This window comes from Macaca nemestrina, chromosome 7 (genome assembly GCF_043159975.1).
Source record: "Macaca nemestrina isolate mMacNem1 chromosome 7, mMacNem.hap1, whole genome shotgun sequence".
Taxonomy (NCBI): Eukaryota; Metazoa; Chordata; class Mammalia; order Primates; family Cercopithecidae; genus Macaca; species Macaca nemestrina.
The window spans coordinates 49,723,544-49,746,706 of NC_092131.1; the positions used below are offsets into that span (position 1 = coordinate 49,723,544).

A 23,163-nucleotide genomic window follows, 5' to 3' on the forward strand; every position below is an offset into this window, starting at 1 on the left:
ACATATACTCACTTAAAATAGAAAAATCATCATATCAGTTAAAAATTTTGGGCCGGGTGCAGTGGCTCAGGCTGGGCGTGGTGGCTCATGCCTGTAATCCCAGCACTTTGGGAGGCTGAAGCAGGTGGATGACGAGGTCAGGAGTTCGAGACCAGCCTGGCCAGTACGGTGAAACCCTGTCTCTACTAAAAATACAAAAAAAAAAAAAAAAAAAAAGTGGCTGGGTGTGGTGGCATGTGCCTGTAGTCCCAGCTGCTCAGGAGGCTGAGGCAGGAGACTTGCTTGAACTCGGGAGGCAGAGGTTGCAGTTAGCCAAGGCCGCAGTGAGCCGAGATTGCACCACCGCACTCCAGCCTGGGCGACAGAGCGAGACTCCATCTCAAAAAACAAAATCCAAAACAAAACAAAAAAAACTTTGGCAAAGTAACTTAAAAATAATCTTTTTAAAATAAGAGTTGTTATCATTCCTGGCAAATAATGGGAATAATCAAGAACAAGGTCCACTCAGCATAAAATGTCTAACATAAGGATACAATATGCTATGGAAAGCTTACCCAAATGAATTTAGCCATCCTAAGAAAATCACTTGTTTAATGTTCTAATTATTGTAATTAAAATGATACCATATACGAAAAAACTCACACAGGAAGAGAAGACCTCCTTCCCCTGTTTGTCTTCTTTGCAATTACTGGAGTTCCAAAATGCTCTGGATTTGTTAATGGAAGCTGGTCAAGTGTCTGTATAAGAAACAGATTAATTAAATCACGTTTTACCTCTAGATCAGTACCTGTAGTTCAATCCAAATAGTCCATCCATGTCACCCTACCTCACTCTCTGCAAAATGTCTCTCTCCTTTCAGACAAAGCGAGGTACGTCTCAATGTTCGCTCGTCACCATCATCAAACACTATAATAAGCACAAAATATCAGAGAATTTATGCATACTAATGAAATAAAAACTTAAAAGCACAGAATGCTATTATTGCTATTAATTAGAGCTTAATATTTGTAAGAACCATTATTTTAGTCATTTTTCAAAACCTTTACAATGAGCATACCATGCCATATTTTTCATTCTATAGATAACAAAAACACAGGTTAAATGGCTGCCCACAACTGCTTAAGTATCTCCATCGGCTTTTTTGAAAGAACTATCACTACAGAACCACCTTCTTAACTCATTAGCAACCTAGTCAAAGCATAAATATTAAATTAACTGCAATTCTAGGAGAATGAACAAAAACCTGATTTTTAAAAAAGTATGGATTTTTCCACAAAAGTTTAATATTAGAGTACCCCTAACTTCCAGAAACTGACTCCTGGTATTGCTACTGAATTATTTTACTGCTTCTATTTATTTGCATGATAACCTACTACACATGTACTGGCTGCCAAATCTAAAGTCATAAGATACAAGTTCTTTCTTTTGTTAGAAAAGGATGTAAGTAGTTTGTTTAAAAAAATAAAAAAAAAAAAAAGACAGGATTTTGCTATTTTACCCAGGTTGGTCTCAAACTCCTGGCCTCAAATGATCCTGCCTAGGCCTCCGAAAGTGCTCAGATTACAGGCATCAGCCACTGTACCCAGCTGAGTAGTTTAGCAATAAAGGTTGAAATAAGGAAACAGAAAGATAAAGTTTTTAGTGCAGGCATGGTGGCTCACCATGGGACCTGTGGTCCCAGCTACTGGAGAGGACATGGTGGAACTATTGCTTGAGCAGGGAGAAACCAAGGCTCAACCACGGTTAGTGAGCCATGATTATGCCACTGGGTGACAGCAAAACCAGATTCTGTCTCAAAAAAAATAAAAACATACAAATATAAAAGGTTTTTTTAAAAAGAAACTTTAGACCAGGTGCGGCAGCTCACGCCTGTAATCCCAGCACTTTGGGAGGCTGAGGTGGGCAGATCACCAGGTCAGGACATGGAGAACATCCTGGCTAAGACGGTGAAACCCCGTCTCTACTAAAAATACAAAAAATTAGCCTGGTGTGGTGGCGGGCGCCTGTAGGCCCAGCTACTCGGGAGGCTGAGGCAGGAGAATGGCGTGAACTCAGGAGGCAGAGCTTGCAATGAGCCGAGATTGCGCCACTGCACTCCAGCCTGGGCAACAGAGCAAGACTCTGTCGAAAGAAAGAAAGACAGAAAGACAAGAAAGAAAGACAGAAAGAAAGACAGAAAGAAAGACAGAAAGAAAGAAAGAAAGAAAGAAAGAAAGAAAGAAAGAAAGAAAGAAAGAAAGAAAGAAAGAAACTTAAAAAAAAATCATAATTACATAGAAGCTTTCTCAAATATTTTACTTTTACTACCTTTTTTTTTTTTTTTGAGCCAGAGTCTCACTGTGTCGCCCAGGCGGGAGTGCAACGACGTGATCTCAGCTCACTGCAAGCTCCGCCTTCCGAGCTCACGCCATTCTCCTGCCTCAGACTCCTGAGTAGCTGGGACTACAGGCGCCAGGCACCACGCCCGGCTAACATTTTTGTATTTTTAGTAGAGACCGGGTTTCACCGTGTTGGCCAGGATGGTCTTGATCTCCCGATCTTGTGATCCACCCGCCTCAGCCTCCCAAAGTGCTGGGATTAGAGGCATGAGCCACCGCGCCAGGCCTTTACTACATATTTTAAAAAACCACACTACTTGGCCGGGCATGGTGCCTCACGCCTGTAATCTCAGCACTTTAGGAGGCGGAGGCGGGCGGACCCCCTGAGGTCGGGAGTTGGAGACCTGCCTGACCAACATGGAGAAACCCTGTCTCTATTAAAAATTCAAAATTTGCCGGGTGTAGTGGCACGCGTCTGTAATCTCAGCTACTCCGGAGGCTGAGGCAGGAGAATCGCTTGAACCCGGCAGGCAGCGGTTGCGGTGAGCCTAGATCACACCATTGCACTCCAGCCTGGAGAACAAGAGCAAAACTTCGTCTAAAAAACAAACACAAAACAATCGTACTACTTGACTATGTTTAAATATTTCAAGGAAATGGGATAAGGAATTTTATAATTTATCCCTAATAGTCTCCTAATCACTAACAATATATTATTTTGATAATTGTATAGGTTTAACTTTTGTGACTGTATTCTGATTTTAGCATCCAACATTTATAAAGTTAAGAATATGCTCTCAGAAGGTAACTCATTGCCCCAGGTTATGAAGAAATAAGATATAATCTTTACTTCAAATACTTAACATCCATATTCATTCAAGAAGAAAGCATATATATGTACCCAAAAACAATTATTAAGATTTAGTACTAAATTTCGCAATTCTAGATACTTTTCCATTCTAACAAAATAAGTTAGTGCTAATAAAAAGAAATTCTACATTACATTCATTTGGTATCTTAGAATCTTTTCATTGGTTACCTATGAAATTACAATCCTGAATTACTTTCTTTCTTTTTTTTTTTTTTTTTTTTTTTTGAGACGGAGTCTCGCTCTGTAGCCCAGGCTGGAGTGCAGTGCAGTGGCCGGATCTCAGCTCACTGCAAGCTCCGCCTCCCGGGTTCACGCCATTCTCCGGCCTCAGCCTCCCGAGTAGCTGGGACTACAGGCGCTGCCACCTCGCCCGGCTATTTTTTGTATTTCTTAGTAGAGACGGGGTTTCACCGTGTTAGCCAGGATGGTCTCGATCTCCTGACCTCGTGATCCGCCCATCTCGGCCTCCCAAAGTGCTGGGATTACAGGCTTGAGCCACCGCGCCCGGCCCTGAATTACTTTCTTAAAAGGTTGTTTTATTAGCAAACACTTTGCCTTCAAATCCTACAATTACCTTTAATGAATACGTTTTTTAAAAGAAAATTATATAAAAGCTTTCAACATGTTAAATATTTATCTACTTCAATCAGTTCTCCCTCTTAGACTACAGATACCTACACTTAGATTCTCTTACATGCAGGAGACAATGTGAAAAAAATTAAAAACTCCTGAAGCACATACTCAAAGAACCACGATTCTAAAAAAGCAGCTGTGCTATACACAATGATCCAGAAATTAATGACTAGCTGCAGGCACAATGACAAGTTAAAACACAACATCCTCCAATGATTACATCACTGATCTGCACTTGAGTAATAGGGTGCCAAATATTTGATATAAAAATTATGATTCATATAGTGTCAAGTCTAACAAATTAACCACTGTTCTCTTAAAATTTTTAAATCATGAAATTATCACAAACCCAACTTAATTCTTGTTAGTATTAGAATCTGTAAGTATAAGATTTCAAAAAGAATAAAACCTGAAAGATTTTCAACTTTTGTAATGCCTACAATACCAAAGATGAAGATACCAGACCCACACACATTTCAATGGAGGTATGAAGAAGGAAAATGTGAATGTAAGACCAACACTCCAAATTTATATAACAAAATATTTTCCATAGCGTTTTATCATTAATCAATGGCAGCCCTAAACCACAATGTTCTGATGAAAAATTTGAACAATTTCAGCATTTCAAACAAAATTTTTCAGCAATTTCTGTATTTCAACAATTTAAAAATTTCAGTAATCACTTTGAAATAAAATCAGATTTTTGGAAGGAAAAATTCATTTCACTTAAATATACCTTATCATGGATAGAAATATTTTTTTTAAAAAATTAAAAAAGGGATTTCTCAAAAGGGGATTATGATACAAACAACTATTTTACAGTTTTACATAGGAACCCTCCCAACTTTAAGTGAACAAAAAGAAATAGTGTAATATTTATTTATTTATTTAGAGACAGAGTCTCACTCTGTTGCCCAGGCTGGAGTGTAGTGACGTGATCCTGGCTCACCGTAACCTCCACCTCCCAAGTTCAAGTGATTCTCGTGCCTCAGCCTCCCAAGTAGCTTGGATTACAGGTGCACATCACCAGGCCCGGCTAACTTCTGGATTTTTAGTAAAGACAGGGTTTCACCATGTTGACCGAGGTCTTGAACTCCTGGCCTCAAGTGTTCCGCCCACCTTGGCCTTCCAAAGTGCTGGGATTACAGGTATGAGCCACTGCACCCAGACTAAGATTTTTTTAATTCACAAAATTATACAAATATATGTTTTTGAGTACTTTATAAATTTGTTAAATAATGTAATTTTTCAAGATTTTCTGAAACACAAACAGAAAACTCAACAATAGGGGGGTGTGATGGCTCACACTTGTAATTCTGGTGCTTGGGGAGGTCAAGGCAGGAGAATCCCTTGAGTCCAGGAGTTGGAGACCAGCCTGGCTAACACAGTGAGACTCCGTCTTTACAAAAAAAAAATTAAAAATTAGCTGGGTGTGGTGGCATGTGTGTGCAGTTCTAACTACTCGAGTGGCTGAGATCACTTGATTCCAAGAGTTCAGGAATGCAGGGAGCTATGATTGCCACTGCAGTCCAGCCTGGGCAACAAAGGGAGACCCTGTTTCTATATTCCTATATTTTTTATAAAACAAACATTATGAACTTATTAATCATGACATCCCTGATTATCAAAACCATGAAGAAGCTCTATCTAAAATAAACTTCCTCTCTTAACTTGCATGTTAGAATTATCATCTAAAAGAACACAACATTTGTAGGCACTGAAGAGTATCATTTTTCTAAGAGTGAAATAATTAATGTTGTATATAGCAAGTCTAGCTTATTTTTAGTTGTCTTCTACAGCATGCTAAGATGAAAAAAAGTCAGACTACAAGGATTTAATAATTCTATGAAATGTCTTATATTTGCCAAAAATGGCTTTTGAATAGATTGTTCATTGAGTCTAGCAGAACACACATATAACCAAAAGTGGTATCTCTGTTATTATGTTAGGTATTTTGACAGTTAATTTTAGATGTGAACTTGACTGAATTAAGAATACCTAGAGAAGTGGTAAAGCAATTACTTCTGGGTGTGCCAGAGGAAACTGGCACGTGTGTCAGTGAACCAAGTGGGAAGATTCACTCTCGATGTGGGCAAGTACCATCCAACTGGCCGGGGGCCCAGACAGAACAAAAAATGAGAGAAAGGGATTTCCTCTCTCCTGGAGCTGGGATACTCTTCTCCTCCTGCCCTTGGACATCAGAACTCCAAGCTCTTTGGCTTTGGGACTCTGCACCTTACACCAGCATTTCCTCAGATTCTCAAGGCTTTGGCCTGGGATTGAGAATTATATCCTCAGCTTCCCTGGTTCTAAGGCTTTCTGATTTGGATGGAGCCTAGCTATTGGCATCTCAGTTCTCCAGCTTACAGACAGCCTGTCATGGTCATTCTCAGCCTTCATAATATCATGAGCAAATTTCTCTAACACTGGGGTATGCGACCCCCAGGCCACAAACCCATACCAGACCATGGCCTGTTGGTAACCGGACCGCACAGCAGGTGAGTGGTACGCAAGCAAGCATTACCACCTGAGCTCCACCTCCTGTCAGATCAGCAGCAGCATTAGAATCTCATAGGAATGCAAACCCTTGTGAACTGCACCAACAAGGGATCTACCAATAGGTTGTGCATTCCTTATGAGACGCTAATGCCTGATGATCTAAAGTGGAAGAGTTTCATCCTGAAACCATCCCCCAGCACTCCCATCCATGGAAAAACTGTCTTTCACGAAACCGGTCCCTGGTGCTAAAAAGGTTGGGACTTCTAAGAAATCCCCTCTCATATCAATCTATCTATCTATCATCTATCTATATCTTACTGGCTCTCTAGAGAATCCTAATAGGGATTAAAATATTAAAATCTATTAAGAGGAAAATGACAAAGCTGAGAATTTCACGGTAACACCAACCATACTAAACACAATAGACAAAATAATGCCAATGCAAACACACACACAAATCCTAACCCTAATCAGCTAGAATTCAAATGAAAGGATCTGATCAACTACTAAATACAAAAGACTCATTTCCCTGTTATCACAGCACTGATACTGAAAGATAGTAAAATAATAACAGTAAATTAATTTTATCTAAAATATAATTGGCTATCACTTATTAAGCTTTTACCATGTCCTAATCCTCACAACAGCCTCTGCAAAGTAGGAACCACTATCCTCCTTTTATAGATAAAGAAACCGAGAATCAGAAAGTTAACTGATGAGCTACATTTTAGTTAAGGGGGTATCAAAAGACATAATAGGCATGAAACAGAAGTATAAAATGAAGTCAGAGAAGGAAGTAATGAATTCTGTCTTTGGAAAATTAAGTATCATTATTGTTATATCAGGGTACAGCAGTTATGATTAACAAAATTATAGAATTCTTCACATAATGGAGTAAATTACTTGAACCCTAGAGGTGGAGGTTGCAGGGAGCCAAGATCATGCCACTGCACTCCAGCCTGGGGGACAGAGCAAGACTCTCATCTAAAAATAAATAAATAAATAAAAATAATGGGCAAAGGACCTGAATAGACATTTCTCAAAAGCAAATATACCAATGGCCCAGAGATATGTGAAGAAGTGTTCAACATCAGTAATAATCATCAGGGAAATGCAAATACAAACTACAAAGAGATTTCACCTCACACCTGCTAGAATGGCTATTATCAAGAAGATAAAAGGTTACAGGCAATGGCAAGGATATGGAGAAAAGGCAATCCTTGCCCACCATTGGTGGGAAAGTAAATTAGTATAGCCATCATGGAAAATAGCATAGAAGTTCCTCAAAAAACTAAAAATAGAACTACCAAATGATCCAGCAATTCCACTCCTGGGTATATAACCGAAGAATGAAACTAGTATGTCAGAGATGTATCTGTACTCCCATGTTTATTGCAGCACTATTCACAATAGCCAAAATATTAGATCAATTTAAGTCTCTATGAGCAGATGAATGTATAAAGAAAATGTGATATAACATATATACATAATGAAATACTATTCAGCTTTTAAAAAGAAGGAAATCGTGACATTTGTAACAACATGGTTGAACTGGGGGACATTATGCCAAGTGAAATAAGCCAGGCACAGGAGGACAAATACCATATGATCTCACTTAAAAAGTCAAACTCTTATTAGAGAGTAGAATGTTGGTTATCAGGGGTGGGGGCAGCTTGGTTGGGGAGGTGGGGGTGAGGGATTGGGTAAACGTTGGTTAAATGATACAAAATTTCAGTTAGAAGGAATAAGTTCAAGAGCTCCATTGTACAACATGGTGGTTTTAGCCAATAACAATGTATTGTGTACTTGAAAATTGCTAAGAGAGTATATTTTGAGTGTTCTTACCACGCACAAAAAATAAGCCTGTGAAGTGATCCACCTGTTAATTAGCTTGCTTAGCCATTCCACAATGTATACATATTTCAAAACATGTTGCATAATATAAATACATATTATTAATATTAAATAATTTTTTTTTGAGATGGAGTCTTGCTCTGTCACCCAGGCTGGAGAGCAGTGGTGCCATCTCGGCTCACTGCAAGCTCCACCTCCCAGGTTCAAATGGTTCTCCTGCCTCAGTCTCCCAAGTAGCTGGGATTACAGGCATGAGCCACCATGCCCAGCTAATTCTAGTAGAGATGGAGTTTCACCATGTTGGCCATGCTGGTCTCAAACTCCTGACCTCAAGTGATCCACCTGTCTCGGCCTCCCAAAGTGCTGGGATTACAGGTGTTCAGTGAGCCACCACACCCAGCCCTTCGCCAGTTTTCTAAATCGGGTTGTTTTCTTGCTGTTTTCTTGCTATTGAGCTGTTTAAGTTCCTTATAAATTTTGGATATGAACCCCTTATCAAATACATAGTTTGCAAGTATTTTTTCAAATTCCAAAGGTTGTCTCTTCACTCTCTTCATTGTTTCTTTTGCTGCGTAGAAGCTATTTAGTTTGATGTAATCCCAGTTGTCTAATTTTGCTTTTGGGGTCATTTAAAAAAAAAAAAAAAGTCAATGCCCAGGCCAATGTCATAAAAAATTTTCCTCTACGTTTTCCTCTAGTGGTTTGACAATTTCAGGTCTTAAGTCTTTGATACACTTAGAGTTAGTTTTTGTATATGGGGTAAGATGAGGGTCTACTTCCATTCTTCTATATGTAGATATCCAATTTTCCCAACACTATTTATGAAGACACTGTCCTTTCCCCAGTATGTGCTCCCAGCACCCTAGTCAAAGATCAAATGACCATAAATAGGTGGATTTATTTCTGGGGTATCTATTCTGTTCCACTGGTCTATGTGTCTGTTTTTATGCCAGTATCATGATGTTTTGATTACTATAGCTTTGTAGTATATTTTGAAATTAGGTGGTATGTCTCCAGTTTTGTTCTTCTTGATCAAGATTGCTTTAGCTTCAATAGTTCTGTTATTCATAGAATCATCTGTGATAACTACAGAAGTCCCTCAGCAGCTAAGGTAAAAAAAAAAAAAAAAAAAAAAACTCCAGGAATCTGTAAATTTAAGAAATTAACACTCAAATACATAATTACATTAAGAAAATATCATGAGAGAACTAAGTCTTAGGGAAGGCCATTTAAAAAAGGAGTTAAAGCTTATCATAGGACTAAACACATTGTTCTTGCTTACTACTTTCTTTCTTTTTTTTTTTTTTTTTTTTTTTTGATACGGAGTCTCGTTCTGTCGCCCAGGCTGGAGTGCAGTGGCGCCATCTCAGCTCACTGCAAGCTCCGCCTCCCGGGTTTAAGCCATTCTCCTGCCTCAGCCTCCCGAGTAGCTGGGACTACAGGCGCCCGCCACCACACCCGGCTATTTTTTTGAATTTTTTTAGTAGAGACGGGGTTTCACCGTGTTAGCCGGATGGTCTCGATCTCCTGACCTCGTGATCTGCCCGTCTCGGCCTCCCAAAGTGCTGGGATTACATGCTTGAGCCACCGCGCCTAGCCACCACTTTATTTCTTAACGAATAATCTAGTCAGAATAGCCACCTGGGTTTGAAAACATTTTGTGGTTGATTTTGATTATAACATTTGTCATAAGCAAGTCTGACTACATTAAAAACCTTATAAACCTGCAGGACATTCTACAAAATTTAATTAATTCACCAGTTGATTCTAAACCTCCTCTACTCAATATTAACTAGAACTTACACAAAATCTGATATAACCAATGTTCAAAACAATAACTACAAAGTACAAAATAATCTGAATCTTAAGCATTTCTTGTTACAAAAACATATTAATATAGATGATAGATTTTAGTGCTAAACTTGATAAATGATGTGTGTGTGTACATTTTCAAAGTTAATTACTAGAATTACTGAAATTTTTATCCTTTACCTTTTCCTTGTTTTTCAAGTATATGTTTTCATATTACAAAAAGGCAAAATATAGAGTACCTTCAAAATGTTTTACTGACAGTTGTATTCACCAGGAGTTAGTGGCAACATTTAACTGGACATATTAATTCCTCTTTTCTTTTTTTTTGAGACGGAGTCTCGCTCTGTCACCCAGGCTGGAGTGCAGTGGCCGGATCTCAGCTCACTGCAAGCTCCGCCTCCCGGGTTTACGCCATTCTCCTGCCTCAGCCTCCTGAGTAGCTGGGACTACAGGCGCCCACCACGTCACCCGGCTAGTTTTTTGTATTTTTTAGTAGAGACGGGGTTTCACCGTGTTAGCCAGGATGGTCTCGATTTCCTGACTTCGTGATCCACCTGTCTCAGCCTCCCAAAGTGCTGGGATTACAGGCTTAAGCCACCGTGCCCGGCCTCCTTTTTTCTTTAAACATAACTAGAGATTTGGGCTCTAACCAGCCCAAATCTCTCATAGAGCCCATTCATCTGCTCATATCTTGGCTCAATTTGACACCTTTTGAATGACTGAACAGGTAACACACTTCCATATATTACAGATTCCTTATCTTTAATGGCAAGGATAAGAACTATCAATGAATAAACTATGGTAGGAATGGTAAGAAGAGGAAATATTTCTATTGCTCAAAAACAAAAACAAAAAATCCCTTTGAGTTGGTGCTGTTTACTGTTCAACATTAAAGGGGAAGCCGGGAGCAGTGGTTCACACCTGTAATCCCAACACTTTGGGAGGCTAAGGCGGTAAGATTGCTTGAGCCCAGGAATTCGGGGCTGCGGGGAGCTATGATAGTGCTACTGAACAAAAGCAACAGAGCAACACCTGCCTCTAAAACAAACAAACAAAAACAAACAAACCAAAGAAATAAACCATCAGAGGGTAAGATATTATCAGATATTTTAAAAACTGAGTCATACTATATCCATAATCTCTTTCAAAATTGGTTAATCAAGTTTAACAGAAGGGAAATTGATACCCATATTATGTAAGAAGCAGTTGCTATCGCTGACTCTAATGATAACTTTAGATCACTAATGATCATAACTCCTATTTGATCCAAACCAGCAATGTGGTATCCTCTTGTTTTATTTTTAATAATCTGACATAATTTCTGGTATCTCATGAAACCAAAAAGGTAATGGAGGTCATAAACACTTTGAATAATTTTCTGATTATACCCACATAATACTTTGCTAGGAACTAGAAATCAAGAAAAATTCCAGAAAAGAGCAATTAAACCCAATAGGTAGTGGATACTCACTGAAAGAAAAATACAGGATGTTCATGAGCCAAGAGGTTTACATTTCATTTTACTGTTTTTTTAAATCAACTGATAACTTAGGTCATTATACTCTGATCATTCTTTATGTGATCCACTTCCTTCAATATCTAAATGTTCTTCATAGCAGTGCTATCTTGAGTTTTCTCAATGGAACAGTACCTTTCAAAATCTTTTTATGAATTTCCTTCATGCATGTAACTGCAAAAATCTTTAATATTTTGAATTTGTCTCCCAAATAAATCTGTTTTTCCCTGTTTTTATAAGTGTGAACTACCTGCATCAGAATCACTGACATGCTTACTAAAACATTCTTGTATTGCCAACCCCAGGCCTACTATTTAGAGAGGCTTGGCGTCCTCAAATCCTCATTTTTCTAAGCAAGCACCAAGTGATTCTTATGTACACTAATGCTTGATACCTCAATTATATGCAATTAAGATTCTACAGCTCTTTGAGAACAAGAATTATACAATTTCTTCTGTAATTATCCAACACAGAAAATCACCATAGAGAATGCTTAGTAGTGACTAGTTTTTAGAAACACTAAAATGCTACTCATGTAGAGGACAAAGGTTGCTATTCATAATTGAATAACTACTCTGGGATAAAGAAACCCAAAATGAGAAAACTTGAAAAGTAACCCTTCTGTAGAGCATATGCATTTTATCAGTAAAGCTTCATAAGTAACGTGACTACAACCTTTATAGTGAGTACAATATAATATGCAATATTAGTATTCGAATATCCATCATATATTTTCCAGTGATTCTACACACACCTGTAATTTTTATCAGGTCTTAGTTTAATACAGCAAAGGTATATTTACTTAATCTCTAAGAGTTAACATTAAGTTTAGTTTTTATTTGTTTTGAGATAGTTTTGCTCTTGTTGCCCAGGCTGGAGTACAATGGGATGATCTAGGCTTACTGCAACCTCTGCCTCCCAGATTCAAGCGATTCTCCCGCCTCAGCCTCATGAGTAGCTGGGATTACAGACGCCTGCCACCACAGCCAGCTAATTTTTGTATTTTTAGTAGAGACAAGGTTTCACCATGTTGGCCAGGCTGGTCTCGAACTTTTGACCTCAAGTGATCCACCCACCTCGCCCCCACAAAGTGCTGGGATTACAGGTGTGAGCCACCACATTCGGCCACTTAGTTTTTAAATATTTAACAAATATCAATAGCCACAACTAAGCTTCCTAAAAATATGTAGTTCAGAATAGCACCACTGTGAACCAACACTAAATTCTAGCAAGTACAGGAAGAATAAAAGAGGTTCGAAAAAAGTAGTTACACATAGCAAACTGGTACTACTAATAGAAGGCACAGGGTAAGACGGAGACATTTTTAACCAAAGCATAGTTCTTCACAACAATGAGCATCAACTGGAATGATTTTTACCCAAAGCAACAAATCAAGTAAACTAAAAGTAAACCTAAATGGTCATTTCTTTTATTTCTACAAGAAAACCACAAAATAATTATACCTCTTAAACGAAGAAATAAGTATAAAAACCAACAATGCTATAGATTGGATGTTATCCACAGGACTGTGTAGTTTGAAAGTACGGAGAGGAGATTTGAAAATGTTACCTAATGCTATTCTCATCAACATAATGACAGCAACTATTTAAGTACTACTTTTAGGTTTTAACTTACACGTATTATGACACTTGTTGCTTCTTACTATTAATACAATAAAGTTATCTAAAGCCAGTATAAAATTATGAATGGAATGTTAAGAATGCATTCATATTAGGAACATCTATATCTTTCTTGAAAGCTGCTTTTTGTGTTTTTTTTGAGAACGAGTCTCACTCTGTCACCCACGCTGGAGTGCAGTCGCACTATCTGGGCTGACTGCAACCTCTGCCTCCTAGGCTCAAGCGATTCTCATGCCTCGGCCTCCTGAGTAGCTGGGATTACAGGAATGCGCCATTACCACCCGGCTAATTTGTGTATTTTTAGTAGAGACGGGGTTTCACCATGTTGGCCAGGCTGGTCTTGAACTTCCGACCTCAAGTGATCCACCTGCCTCAGCCTTCCAAAGTGCTAGGATTACAGGCATGAGCCACCGTATCCGACCTTGAAAGCTGTTAATATGAGCACCCACACTGTGTCAAAAATCAAAAACTAAGTTATAATCACCTATTCTTGAATCTACTGTGGTCAGGATTTTTTAAATCTGTAAATTGTCTGGCAACATCTACATTACCCTTATATAAAATATGTAGCAATACAATAAAGATCACAACTATGGAATTTTAATTGTAATTATAGAAAAAGTGATCACAATAATGTGATCTAAACTTCTTGAAGAGAAACATTAAAATAACCTAAAATAGAAGTACATTCTTGGATGAAATAGACACAAGTGGCCAAGCTACTGTAAGAGATAATTACTTTTGTTACCTACAGGACATTCTTAGAATTTTAGCCAGCTATATCCAGTAAACTGATAGGAAATAATACATATTTCTCCACCAACACAATGATTTGGTCTATCCACAAAACACAGATACATGCAAAGTCCAAATCAAATCTATGTGTTAAATGTGTTAAATTACTTAATTACTTACCCACGGTATACCAACTAGCATCTGTCAACTTGCTGATAATAGCTTCCTGAAAAGATCCATCAGATGTCCTTGTTTCAACAATAGCTCCAACCTAAAACGTGAAATCCAAATTTCCTTACCAAATTTAAACAAATAAACCAAATCACTTCCACCAACTCTATTATCTAGGTAAGAAAAATAAATACCATCCTTATGATAATTCTATCTTACACTGTCTTAGATCTTTATCATTCACAGTACTTATCTATGTATTATGCAATTTGAGCCCCAAAACACTTTGACAAAATTTAGGTAGCTATCATTACCCCTACTTTACACATGGAAAATTGCAGTTCAGAAAGAGAAAATAATTTGCAGAGTCCAGCATGACAGCCCAGTCTCTTAAATCTTACTTTAGAGCTCTTCCACTATATCACACTGACTTCAAGAAAATTAAATAGAAGAACTGTAAAATTATAAGACCACCAAAATAGCATCAATTTTCTTTCACAGAAATATGAATATTGGATTCAGCATTTGTATTTAAGGAACCTTTTAGATAAAGGTTCACCTGGAGAGATAGGGATGGACCAGTTGACCTTCTTTCAGTTTCCAGACCTTTGTATATCAGATATTAACCAAAATGGTACTCTGATATAACAGATTTATTACATAAACAAATGGCCAGAAATGGCTGGAAAACATAATCTAGGTATTCATTAAATTGAATTAGGAAGTGAATATAGCTTGCTTGGTAAATTAGAACAACCGAAGATTGACGGTTATGATACTCAACTTAGAAGGCTAAACATCACCTCAGATACAGCAACAATTTGAAAAACAAAGCCAGGTATCCAGTTCAAGAATTCAAAACAGAAAGGTAGGTGAAAAACTTAACATGTTTATATATATTAAATTACCCTTCTAAAAGATGTTTAGTGTTCTAAAACTTAGAATACAGCCATTGCAATATCATAATTTATACTAATTATATTTAAACCCTTCATATGTATTGTTTTCTGACTAACATTCTCATAAATGTTAAGTCTATGTAGAAATGTAAATTCAGTAAATACGGTATAAATCTATGATTATTTTAGATTTTAAACTGTACAACATACATACTCTTAAAGGACCCTTTACTTGGTCATCTTGTACCAATTGCGTGGTATTGTCCTGTTTCAGGAGTACCTGAAAAACATTTTGCACGGTAATTTGCATATTACTTTTAAAACAAATACATTTACAGTAACACTGTAACAATAATGTCTTTATGCTTTCTTAGCATGCTGTGGTGACCTCTGCTATAATACTTACTACATTCTCTTATTAACTGTGAGCTCCTTGAGGGCTGAGTCCTCCCTTCATTGCTATATCCCCAACAGTTAGCAAGTGTCAATGCATATTACCAGCACTCAATAACTGTTTACTGAATGAACTATATAATAATCTGTAGTGATTACTGTAAAAAAAAAACTGCCTTTATTGCTTTTTATCAACAAGTCATAAAAGGTTCTGACTGTCACCAAGTACACACACACACAAAAAAAGTATCAAACTGTATTGCCTATATGAAAGGTAAACAAATTAAAACCACAACTCTGATCCTTTATAAAGTGAAGCTAAACAATAATCATAATATGCAATGATACAAACAAGTGCTCCCTTCTACTACACATCTAAATACACAGAGTAACCATCCATAATAGATGGCTGGTTACTATGGTCCAAATAAGATGGTCCAAATAAATTCAGAATCTAGGTAATGCATGATAAGACCTCCTAAAACAATCGTTGTATTAATTTTAAGTAAATAAGAACACACACACAATACTAATACCAAATTTGAATTGTTAAAGAATCCCAAATAGAGTAATCAAATCCTACATAGCTGACATGATAAAAACACTATATGAAACAAAAAGAAATGAATGTCAATTGACATCCTATCCTAATAATACTTGAAGGTTCATCAAGAAAATTGATACATAAGTTTTATAATAATCATAGATACATCTATTTACCCTACAAATCACACTCCTCTAGTCAATGTTTCTCAAACTTTTTTTTTTCCCCCCAGACAGGGTCTCAACCTCCACTTCCCCAGCTCAAGCAATTCTCATGCCTCAGCCTCCCACATAGCTGGGATTACAGGCATGTACCACCATGTCTGGCTAATTTTTTGCATTTTTACTAGAGACGGGGTTTCAACATTTTGGCCAGGTGGGTCTCAAACTTCTGGCCTCAAGTGATCTGCCCACTCTGACTTCCCAAAGTGCTGGGATTACAAGCATGACCCACCGTGCCCAGCCTGATTCTTAAACTTTTAACATGCATCAGAAATATTTAAAGGGCTTATTAAAATACAATTACTGGATCTTACCCCCAGAGTTTCTGATGAAGTAGATCTGGGGTGGGGAAAATTTGCATTTGGAACAAGTTCCCAAGAAAGGCTGATGCTACTGGTCTGGGGCCACACTTTAGGAATCACTGCTCTAGTTCATTGATTCATTCAACAAATTTTGAGTGTCCACTATGTATCAGGCACTACTCTATGTGTTGGGCATAGAACAAGTCAGACGTTTCCTCCTTTTATGGTGCTTAATTCTGGTAGGAAAACATCAGATATATAAGTGAATAAAGCAAACTGCAATATAGCATGATCCAATACCAATGACAATAATTTTACGACTGGCACAGTAAAAAAAATCTGGAAGACCACATCAAATCTCTTTGGAGTCATATCAAAAAGGACTTTCACAGTGTTCCACACCACTATAGGATGACTAGTTAACAATGCTATATTACATGGTTTCAAATGGCTAAGAGGAGGATACTGAATATTCCCAACACAAATAAATGAAAAATGTTTCAGATGACGGATATGCAAATTATTTTGATTTAATCACCATATATTATATGTATCAAAACATGACTATGTAGCCAATGAATATGTGAAATTATTAATCAACTTCAATAAAATTTTTTAAGACTTCATGAACTATATTATATGCCTCCATAATGTTAAAAATGTTTATAATAAGCATAGATTACTTTTGTATTTCATATAAAGTAATAAAGACTATTAAAAATATATTCATATAAGAAAATGACTGGCAGGAATCACCAAAAAAAGTTATTTCTGAGTAAAAGCATCTTTAAAAAAAATTTTTTTTTTGAGACAGGGTCTTGCCCTGTCATCTGGCCTGCAGTGCAGTGGCACAATCACAGTTCACTACAGTCTTGACCTTCCAGGCTCAAGCAATTCTCTCACCTCTGCCTCCAGAGTAGCTGGGACCACAGGTGCCTGTCACCACACTTGGCTAATTTTTTAATTTTTTTTTTCTGGACAGATCAGGTCTCACTATGTTGTCCAGGCTGGTCTTGAATTCCTTGGCTCAAGCAATCCCCCCACTCAGGCTCCCCAAGTGCTGGGACTGCAGGTGTGAGCCACCTTGCACAGTCAAAAATATATATATATTTTTTTAGTCAACCTCTCTCTGTCACCCAGGCTGGAGTGCAGTGGTGCGATTTCGGCTCACTGCAACCTCCACCTCCTGGGTTCAAGCGATTCTCCTGCCTCAGCCTCCCGAGTAGCTGGGACTACAGATGTGCACGCCAGGTTAATTTTTTTATATTTTGGAGATGGAGTCTCGCTCTGTTGCCCAGGCTGGAATGCAATGGCATAACCTTGGCTCACTGCAACCTCCGCCTCCCGGGTTCAAGCAATTCTCCTGTCTCAGCCTCCTGAGTAGCTGGGATTACAGGTGCCCGCCACCACACCCAGCTAATTTTTGTATTTTTCGTAGAGACGGGATTTCACCATGTTGGTCAGGCTGGTTTCAAACTCCTGACCTCAGGTGATCCACCCGCCTCAGTGTCCCAAAGTGCTGGGATTACAGGCATAAGCCACTATGCCCACCCCCAAAATAAACTTTTTTAATGCTTTTTTACACTGTCTTGAAAACATAATTCCTGTTGTTATTTATATTGTCTTAAACACTGAAATTGTCTCTACCTGAACATTAAATGAGGGGAGAAAATAGATTACAGTCCAAGTATGCCACCACAAATAGTTAAGATCCAAATGACAGGAAATATCATGAGCATGGTATTTTGGTGGTAGCATTTTGGAATAATTTCTCCTTCTGAGTTCTTTATTTCTTGAATTTTGATGTGCTTTTTTCCTGTAAGTATAGTATATAAAGGGCATATAATGACTCAATAAAATGCTGATTTGCAGTGTCTCTCTCCTCAAATTTCTTCAATCTACAGCTAATAAAACTATTGCATAAAAACAAATATTACCTTAACTTTCACCAGCCTTTTCACAGTCTTAATTTTTGCCTCACAGAAGGCACCCCGGTACTTGGCACTGACATCAGTTCCCACTGTCAGGTAGGCAGGCTCATCCGCCGCCTGGTGAAAGGAACATAAACTGTGAATGTCATTACTATGCCTCCCTGCTCTAACTTCAAGTCTTATTAAAAGGTTGTGTTTGAAGCATGAAAAATAACAAAATGATTTGCTTATTAATATCATTGAAAATTTGAAAAATACCCGAAAGCAAACACTTGATGAGCAACCTTTCATTTTACAGACTGATGTCCTGATACGATAAAATGTTTTAAAGTTGTAATTCAAAATTATCAGTGAGTAAATATAACGTTTTTTTTCCAGATACAAAATTTTTCAAAAATTCTATTTATATAAGCAGAAAAATAAAAAAATCAGAAAAAATATTTCATATTACACATATCATAAAACTAAGTTATTCATTTATAGCTTCCTGAAATTTTGCAAATTAATTAAAATAAATATTGCTACTAACATTAACACTAACAATATATAATTGTTTATTGACAAAGGTACATAAAGGTAACATCTTTTCATAAGGAGAGTATCAATTTGGAAAATTCATTTGCTAAAAGCTGCATTTGAAAGGTTTTAAGTCTGAATTCAGCTGATTAATGCAGATATGAACCGATGGTTCAAGACCTGTAGACATACCTAGTTTACCACACTGAATCTTCTTAGTATAAAAAAACAAGCGTTACTAAGAAACATCTACTTTCAGCAAATGGACATGACCAGAATGATACATAGAATGATGCAAGAAATTTCACTCTACCATTCATTTTAATCTTTACAGTAACAGGATGATTGCTATCTCAATCTGTCATTTTACCTTTTTTTTTTCAGAAGTTAAAGTGTATCCATACAAGTTCAACTTAACATTGTTAAGTGCAAAGTTAACAGTGTACACTTTGGAGATACGTTTTTAAGTAGAAAATGATTTTTTGTTTTCTAATAAGTTTTCCCAAGTAATATTAAAGAAGGTTAAATATGTCATTTACTTGGAGAAAATAGAAAACCATGAGAAAGTTTGGGAAAATGCTATATTTCAGAGCTTAATATACTGAAACAGTAAATAAGACAGGAATTGGCTACCTTTTAAGAACGTTTACAAAAAATACAAATTGAATAAGAATGCTTTTGGCAAATAAAAATCTGACCTGAAACATTCAATGGCCACAGCATTCAAGAATGCTATATGAGATCCTTTCCCTTTAACCATCCACATATTGATATTTGCAGTCATCCACAGTAGAATATGTATCTTTTTAGAATAAGTATATGTTTTAAAATATTTACTGGAAAGATTTAACTAAAACTATTATTATAGTTCAACTTCAAATATTTTAGCCACATAAGTTCACTTTACACACAGAAGAAATGACACCTTCTTTACTTAATTACTTAATCCACGTACTCTTTCTTTTACAAAATCGCATTGGCACTGAGGAAGAAAAAAATTTTCGAAAAATCCCCCAAAGAACCAAAGCAGGACAAAAGCTTTACTTCTGCAAAGGTTGCTGCCAACACAGGAAGTGTTTAAAAATACTATCCGAATGGACAACAATTGAAAGGCTGCACCAGCCTTTCCAAAGTACTGCCACAGAGAGGGCCCAAACTCCGCATTTAGACACACAGATCATTTCTCACCCATTCAACACATCCTCCTATGCCGAAACTGCTGATCAGTAGGAACATCAATTTTGAGGAGCAAAACAAATGACATTCCACGGCACTAGCCTTACGACTGGCAGTGTCCAAGGCGCGAGGATCGGGGCAGCGTTGACTCCACTTACCTTCATTTTTGTTGGTGATCTGTGGGGTTCCAGCTCAGCGAGCTATCGTCGCAGTCGCTAGAACTACGGGGAGGGGGAAAGAGGCACAGACAGAATCAGTCAACTGCGGGGAGCGACCAAGGGAAAGAAAGTAAACAAACGCCAGCGGGGAGGGGCAGAATCCTCACCAGCCAAGGGACAAGACCCCTTCTGAGGGCAGCCAGGATGCAAGAGCGGAGGGGGCAACGAGAACCCCACGCGCGCCAAAGGGCAGCCCGTTCCGCCCCGGAGCTTGCCAGCGGCCCACCGCGCCCCCGCCTCGCTGGCCACTTTGACCCGGAATGCTGAACTCGGAGCCCCAGGACAGATAGCTCCGGAAAAGGGCAGGGCGCCGTTCGGGCTTCCCCAGGTCCCCCGCGGAGGCGACCGCCGAGCCTCCGCTCCGCTGTCCCCTGGATACCCCGACTTCGGCCCGCGCCCCGCCTCCGCTGCTCGGCCCCCTCGGCCCGCCCCGGGCCCGCGGTGGCGGCAGCGGAGTGTCACGGCGCCATTGCTCTCCTTCCTTTGCTCTGCACCATGTCAGGAAGGAGAAGCGCTCCTTCACCCAAAGGGGCAGGGGCCGCGGCCTTCAGCCGGGAGCCGCCAGAGCCCCGGGAGACCCGCGCGGGGGAGGGGGCGGGGGACTGAGGGGAGGAGGAGGGGAGGTGGCCCGGACAGGGTGTGGGAGGGGAGGGGAGCCGCACCGCAGCAGCCGCTGCCTCCTCCTAGCGCCCGCCTCAACTTTTTGTACAGCCCAGAGAGGTATCAGCTCGCAGCCCCTCGAGTCCTGCCACGGACTCCGCAGAGGTGGACGCGCCGCGGAGTTGGGGAACGGCTCCCCCAAGCAGCCCGGTCCTCACGGCGCGGAAGCAAACTTAGCGGCGCGGCCAGCCCCACAGCCATTTTCCCGGGAACCCGGGCAAGCGGACGAGGCGGCTGCAGCTGCGGCGGCGGTTCCTGCAGTTGCTGCTGCTGCTCCATGGCTGGCCCCTTCTCTTGCGCTCGCCGCGCCACTTGCCTAGCATCCCTCTCCCCACCTCCGAAGCTTCCAACTGCACCGGGACCCCGGGCAGCAGCAGCTGCTGCCACTGCCGCTTCATCCATTCAGTATCCCCCGATTCCCCTCTCCCCGCCTACCAACTGCGGGTGAAGTGCGCACTGTCAGCTCCAGAGTCCTCCTCCCCTCTGACCTCCGTGGGCCCCCGTCCGGGCAGCACCACTCCCAACCGCGGCTGCAGTTCCTGCGCCCGGTTCCCCACTCGTCCCGATTTACTGCCACAATCCACCGAATAACAAGCTGTTGAGCAGACTCGCTTCTACACGAACTCCTATTGGCTGTTCATGACGCCGAAGAGCTTCGGATAGGACCTCGCTACCTGCCGTCCTCATTGGATGTAGCTCTGAAACTTCATGGATTGGTGCGAAAAACAGCAGGTAGGACATCTTCCACTTATGATTGGCTTTTTCCGAAGACCAACGTTATTGGAGAGTTGGTTATTGAGTAAGCAACTCTTGAGAAATGATTGGTAGAGACGACTCCGGATGTGCTTGACTGGGCACTGATTGGTGAATTGAGGGGTCAGGAAGAGCAGTTCGGCACGAGGATTGGCGGCGGAGTGTCCCATGGAAACGGAACCCAGAATTGCAGCCAGGGGCTTGCACGGGGGCGGGGCAGGGTCTTTCCAAGGCGCCTGCGCTAAACCAGGTTCTCGGCGCCATTTTGTCTCGGCAGCGGTCGCAGTAGCTCCATCGCATTTTATGTTTCTGGCAAGAAGGGAACGGAGTTTTCATCAGGTAGATTGGTTTTTGTGCGTCCGTCCTCCACCGTTTCCTCCAGGACAGCACCTAGTCTTGGCCGGAGGAGTCTCAGAGCTGTCAGAAAGGTCAGTTGGAGGCTATGGTTGTCCGATTGACTGGGGGGGATGGCGCAGCCCTAGCGGCACCGGCACCGGAAGTGAAGGGGCCGCAGGAAGCCATGGTAAAAGTTCTCCCTGCGGCGGGGTGGGGAGAAGGGGCGGGATGAATGGGGGCGAGGCTTCCTCTCCCGCCGAGAGAAAGAGGTGGAGGAGAGGCAAACGTCTTTCTTGGCGGTGCTTTTTCGGGCTTTCGAGAATGTGAGAGATTTTCTGAATTCTGCCTCTGTCTGAGCAGTCTTTCCTGTTTTTGGAAGTGCATTTTGGATACTTGCCATATTCTCCACCTGATTGGCACAAACTCTGGGAGTTTCCTTAGTTAAGACAGGTCAGAAGTGATTCTTAGAAACATTCTGCGTGGGTAGAGGTTTCCGCGTGCTCCTCACGCGAAAAAGCTATGAGGAAACTGGAGAAAGCGCTAGCTTTTTGGATGCTGAGGAATTTACTTGCCAGCACAGACGGTGCTTCTGTGACCTTAGACAAGCGTCTCTGTCACTCTGCGCGAGGCTTATGCTGCTTTTTGAAAGGAAAGATTGGTTGTGCAGGGACTGAAAACATCTTAAAGGGACGTCCCCGATAAGATAGACGTTGGTCTTGTTCTGTTAACATTTTGTATTCTGTTAAACGAAACATATTTTTAAATAGTGGAATTGGAGTATAAATTGGCTAGTTGTTTTATAGAATTGAGTAATTTTTTAAATGTGACATAGCGTCCGTAATCCACGTGGACTAAGATTTCTCAGTAAGAAAACAACTAAGCAGAATCAGTTTTTTATTCGTAACAGTGATTTTGCTCAAAAGTATTCATAAAAAAGTGAAAGGCATGTTGGCATTTCTAGTGAGTGACCTAGTCATACTGGATAGATCCCAATAGTTACCCTCAGTACCTTTGTTTTAAACCCTGCTGCTGTATTGGTGGGGCCCAAGACTAGAAAATGATTGTGTGACTTAACAGTGACTGGGTTTTTTGGCAGTCGTGCTGAAAAAAAACAGAACATCTCGGTGATTACTGAGGTGAGTCATAATGTCTAAAAATCCTTAGA

The 23,163-nt window shown here is 39.9% G+C and overlaps 2 protein-coding genes across 4 annotated transcripts in view; one reads left to right on the forward strand and one right to left on the reverse strand.

The window, feature by feature from the left end:
- LOC105473622 (AT-rich interaction domain 4A) overlaps window positions 1-21,474 on the reverse strand; it is a 75,608-nt gene extending 54,134 nt beyond the window's left edge. For 2 of the 3 annotated variants that reach the window (XM_011727491.2, XM_011727489.2), the window contains exons 1-7: window positions 21,345-21,474; window positions 20,190-20,252; window positions 18,346-18,456; window positions 15,163-15,228; window positions 14,059-14,149; window positions 827-906; window positions 643-737 (exon numbers count right to left, since the gene is read on the reverse strand). In XM_011727491.2, coding sequence (XP_011725793.1) covers window positions 643-737; window positions 827-906; window positions 14,059-14,149; window positions 15,163-15,228; window positions 18,346-18,456; window positions 20,190-20,195 — 449 coding nt within the window. In that variant the 5' untranslated portion in view covers window positions 20,196-20,252; window positions 21,345-21,474. Of the gene's footprint in view, window positions 1-642; window positions 738-826; window positions 907-14,058; window positions 14,150-15,162; window positions 15,229-18,345; window positions 18,457-20,189; window positions 20,253-20,356; window positions 20,568-21,344 lie in introns of those variants that run through there. The other variant, XM_011727490.2, reaches the window with a different exon arrangement.
- LOC139364003 (arf-GAP with GTPase, ANK repeat and PH domain-containing protein 2-like) overlaps window positions 20,394-23,163 on the forward strand; it is a 32,041-nt gene continuing 29,271 nt past the window's right edge. The window contains exons 1-2 of the mRNA XM_071099233.1: window positions 20,394-20,469; window positions 20,531-22,090. Of these exons, the coding sequence (XP_070955334.1) occupies window positions 20,394-20,469; window positions 20,531-21,357 (903 nt within the window). The 3' untranslated portion in view covers window positions 21,358-22,090. The remainder of the gene's footprint in view (window positions 20,470-20,530; window positions 22,091-23,163) is intronic.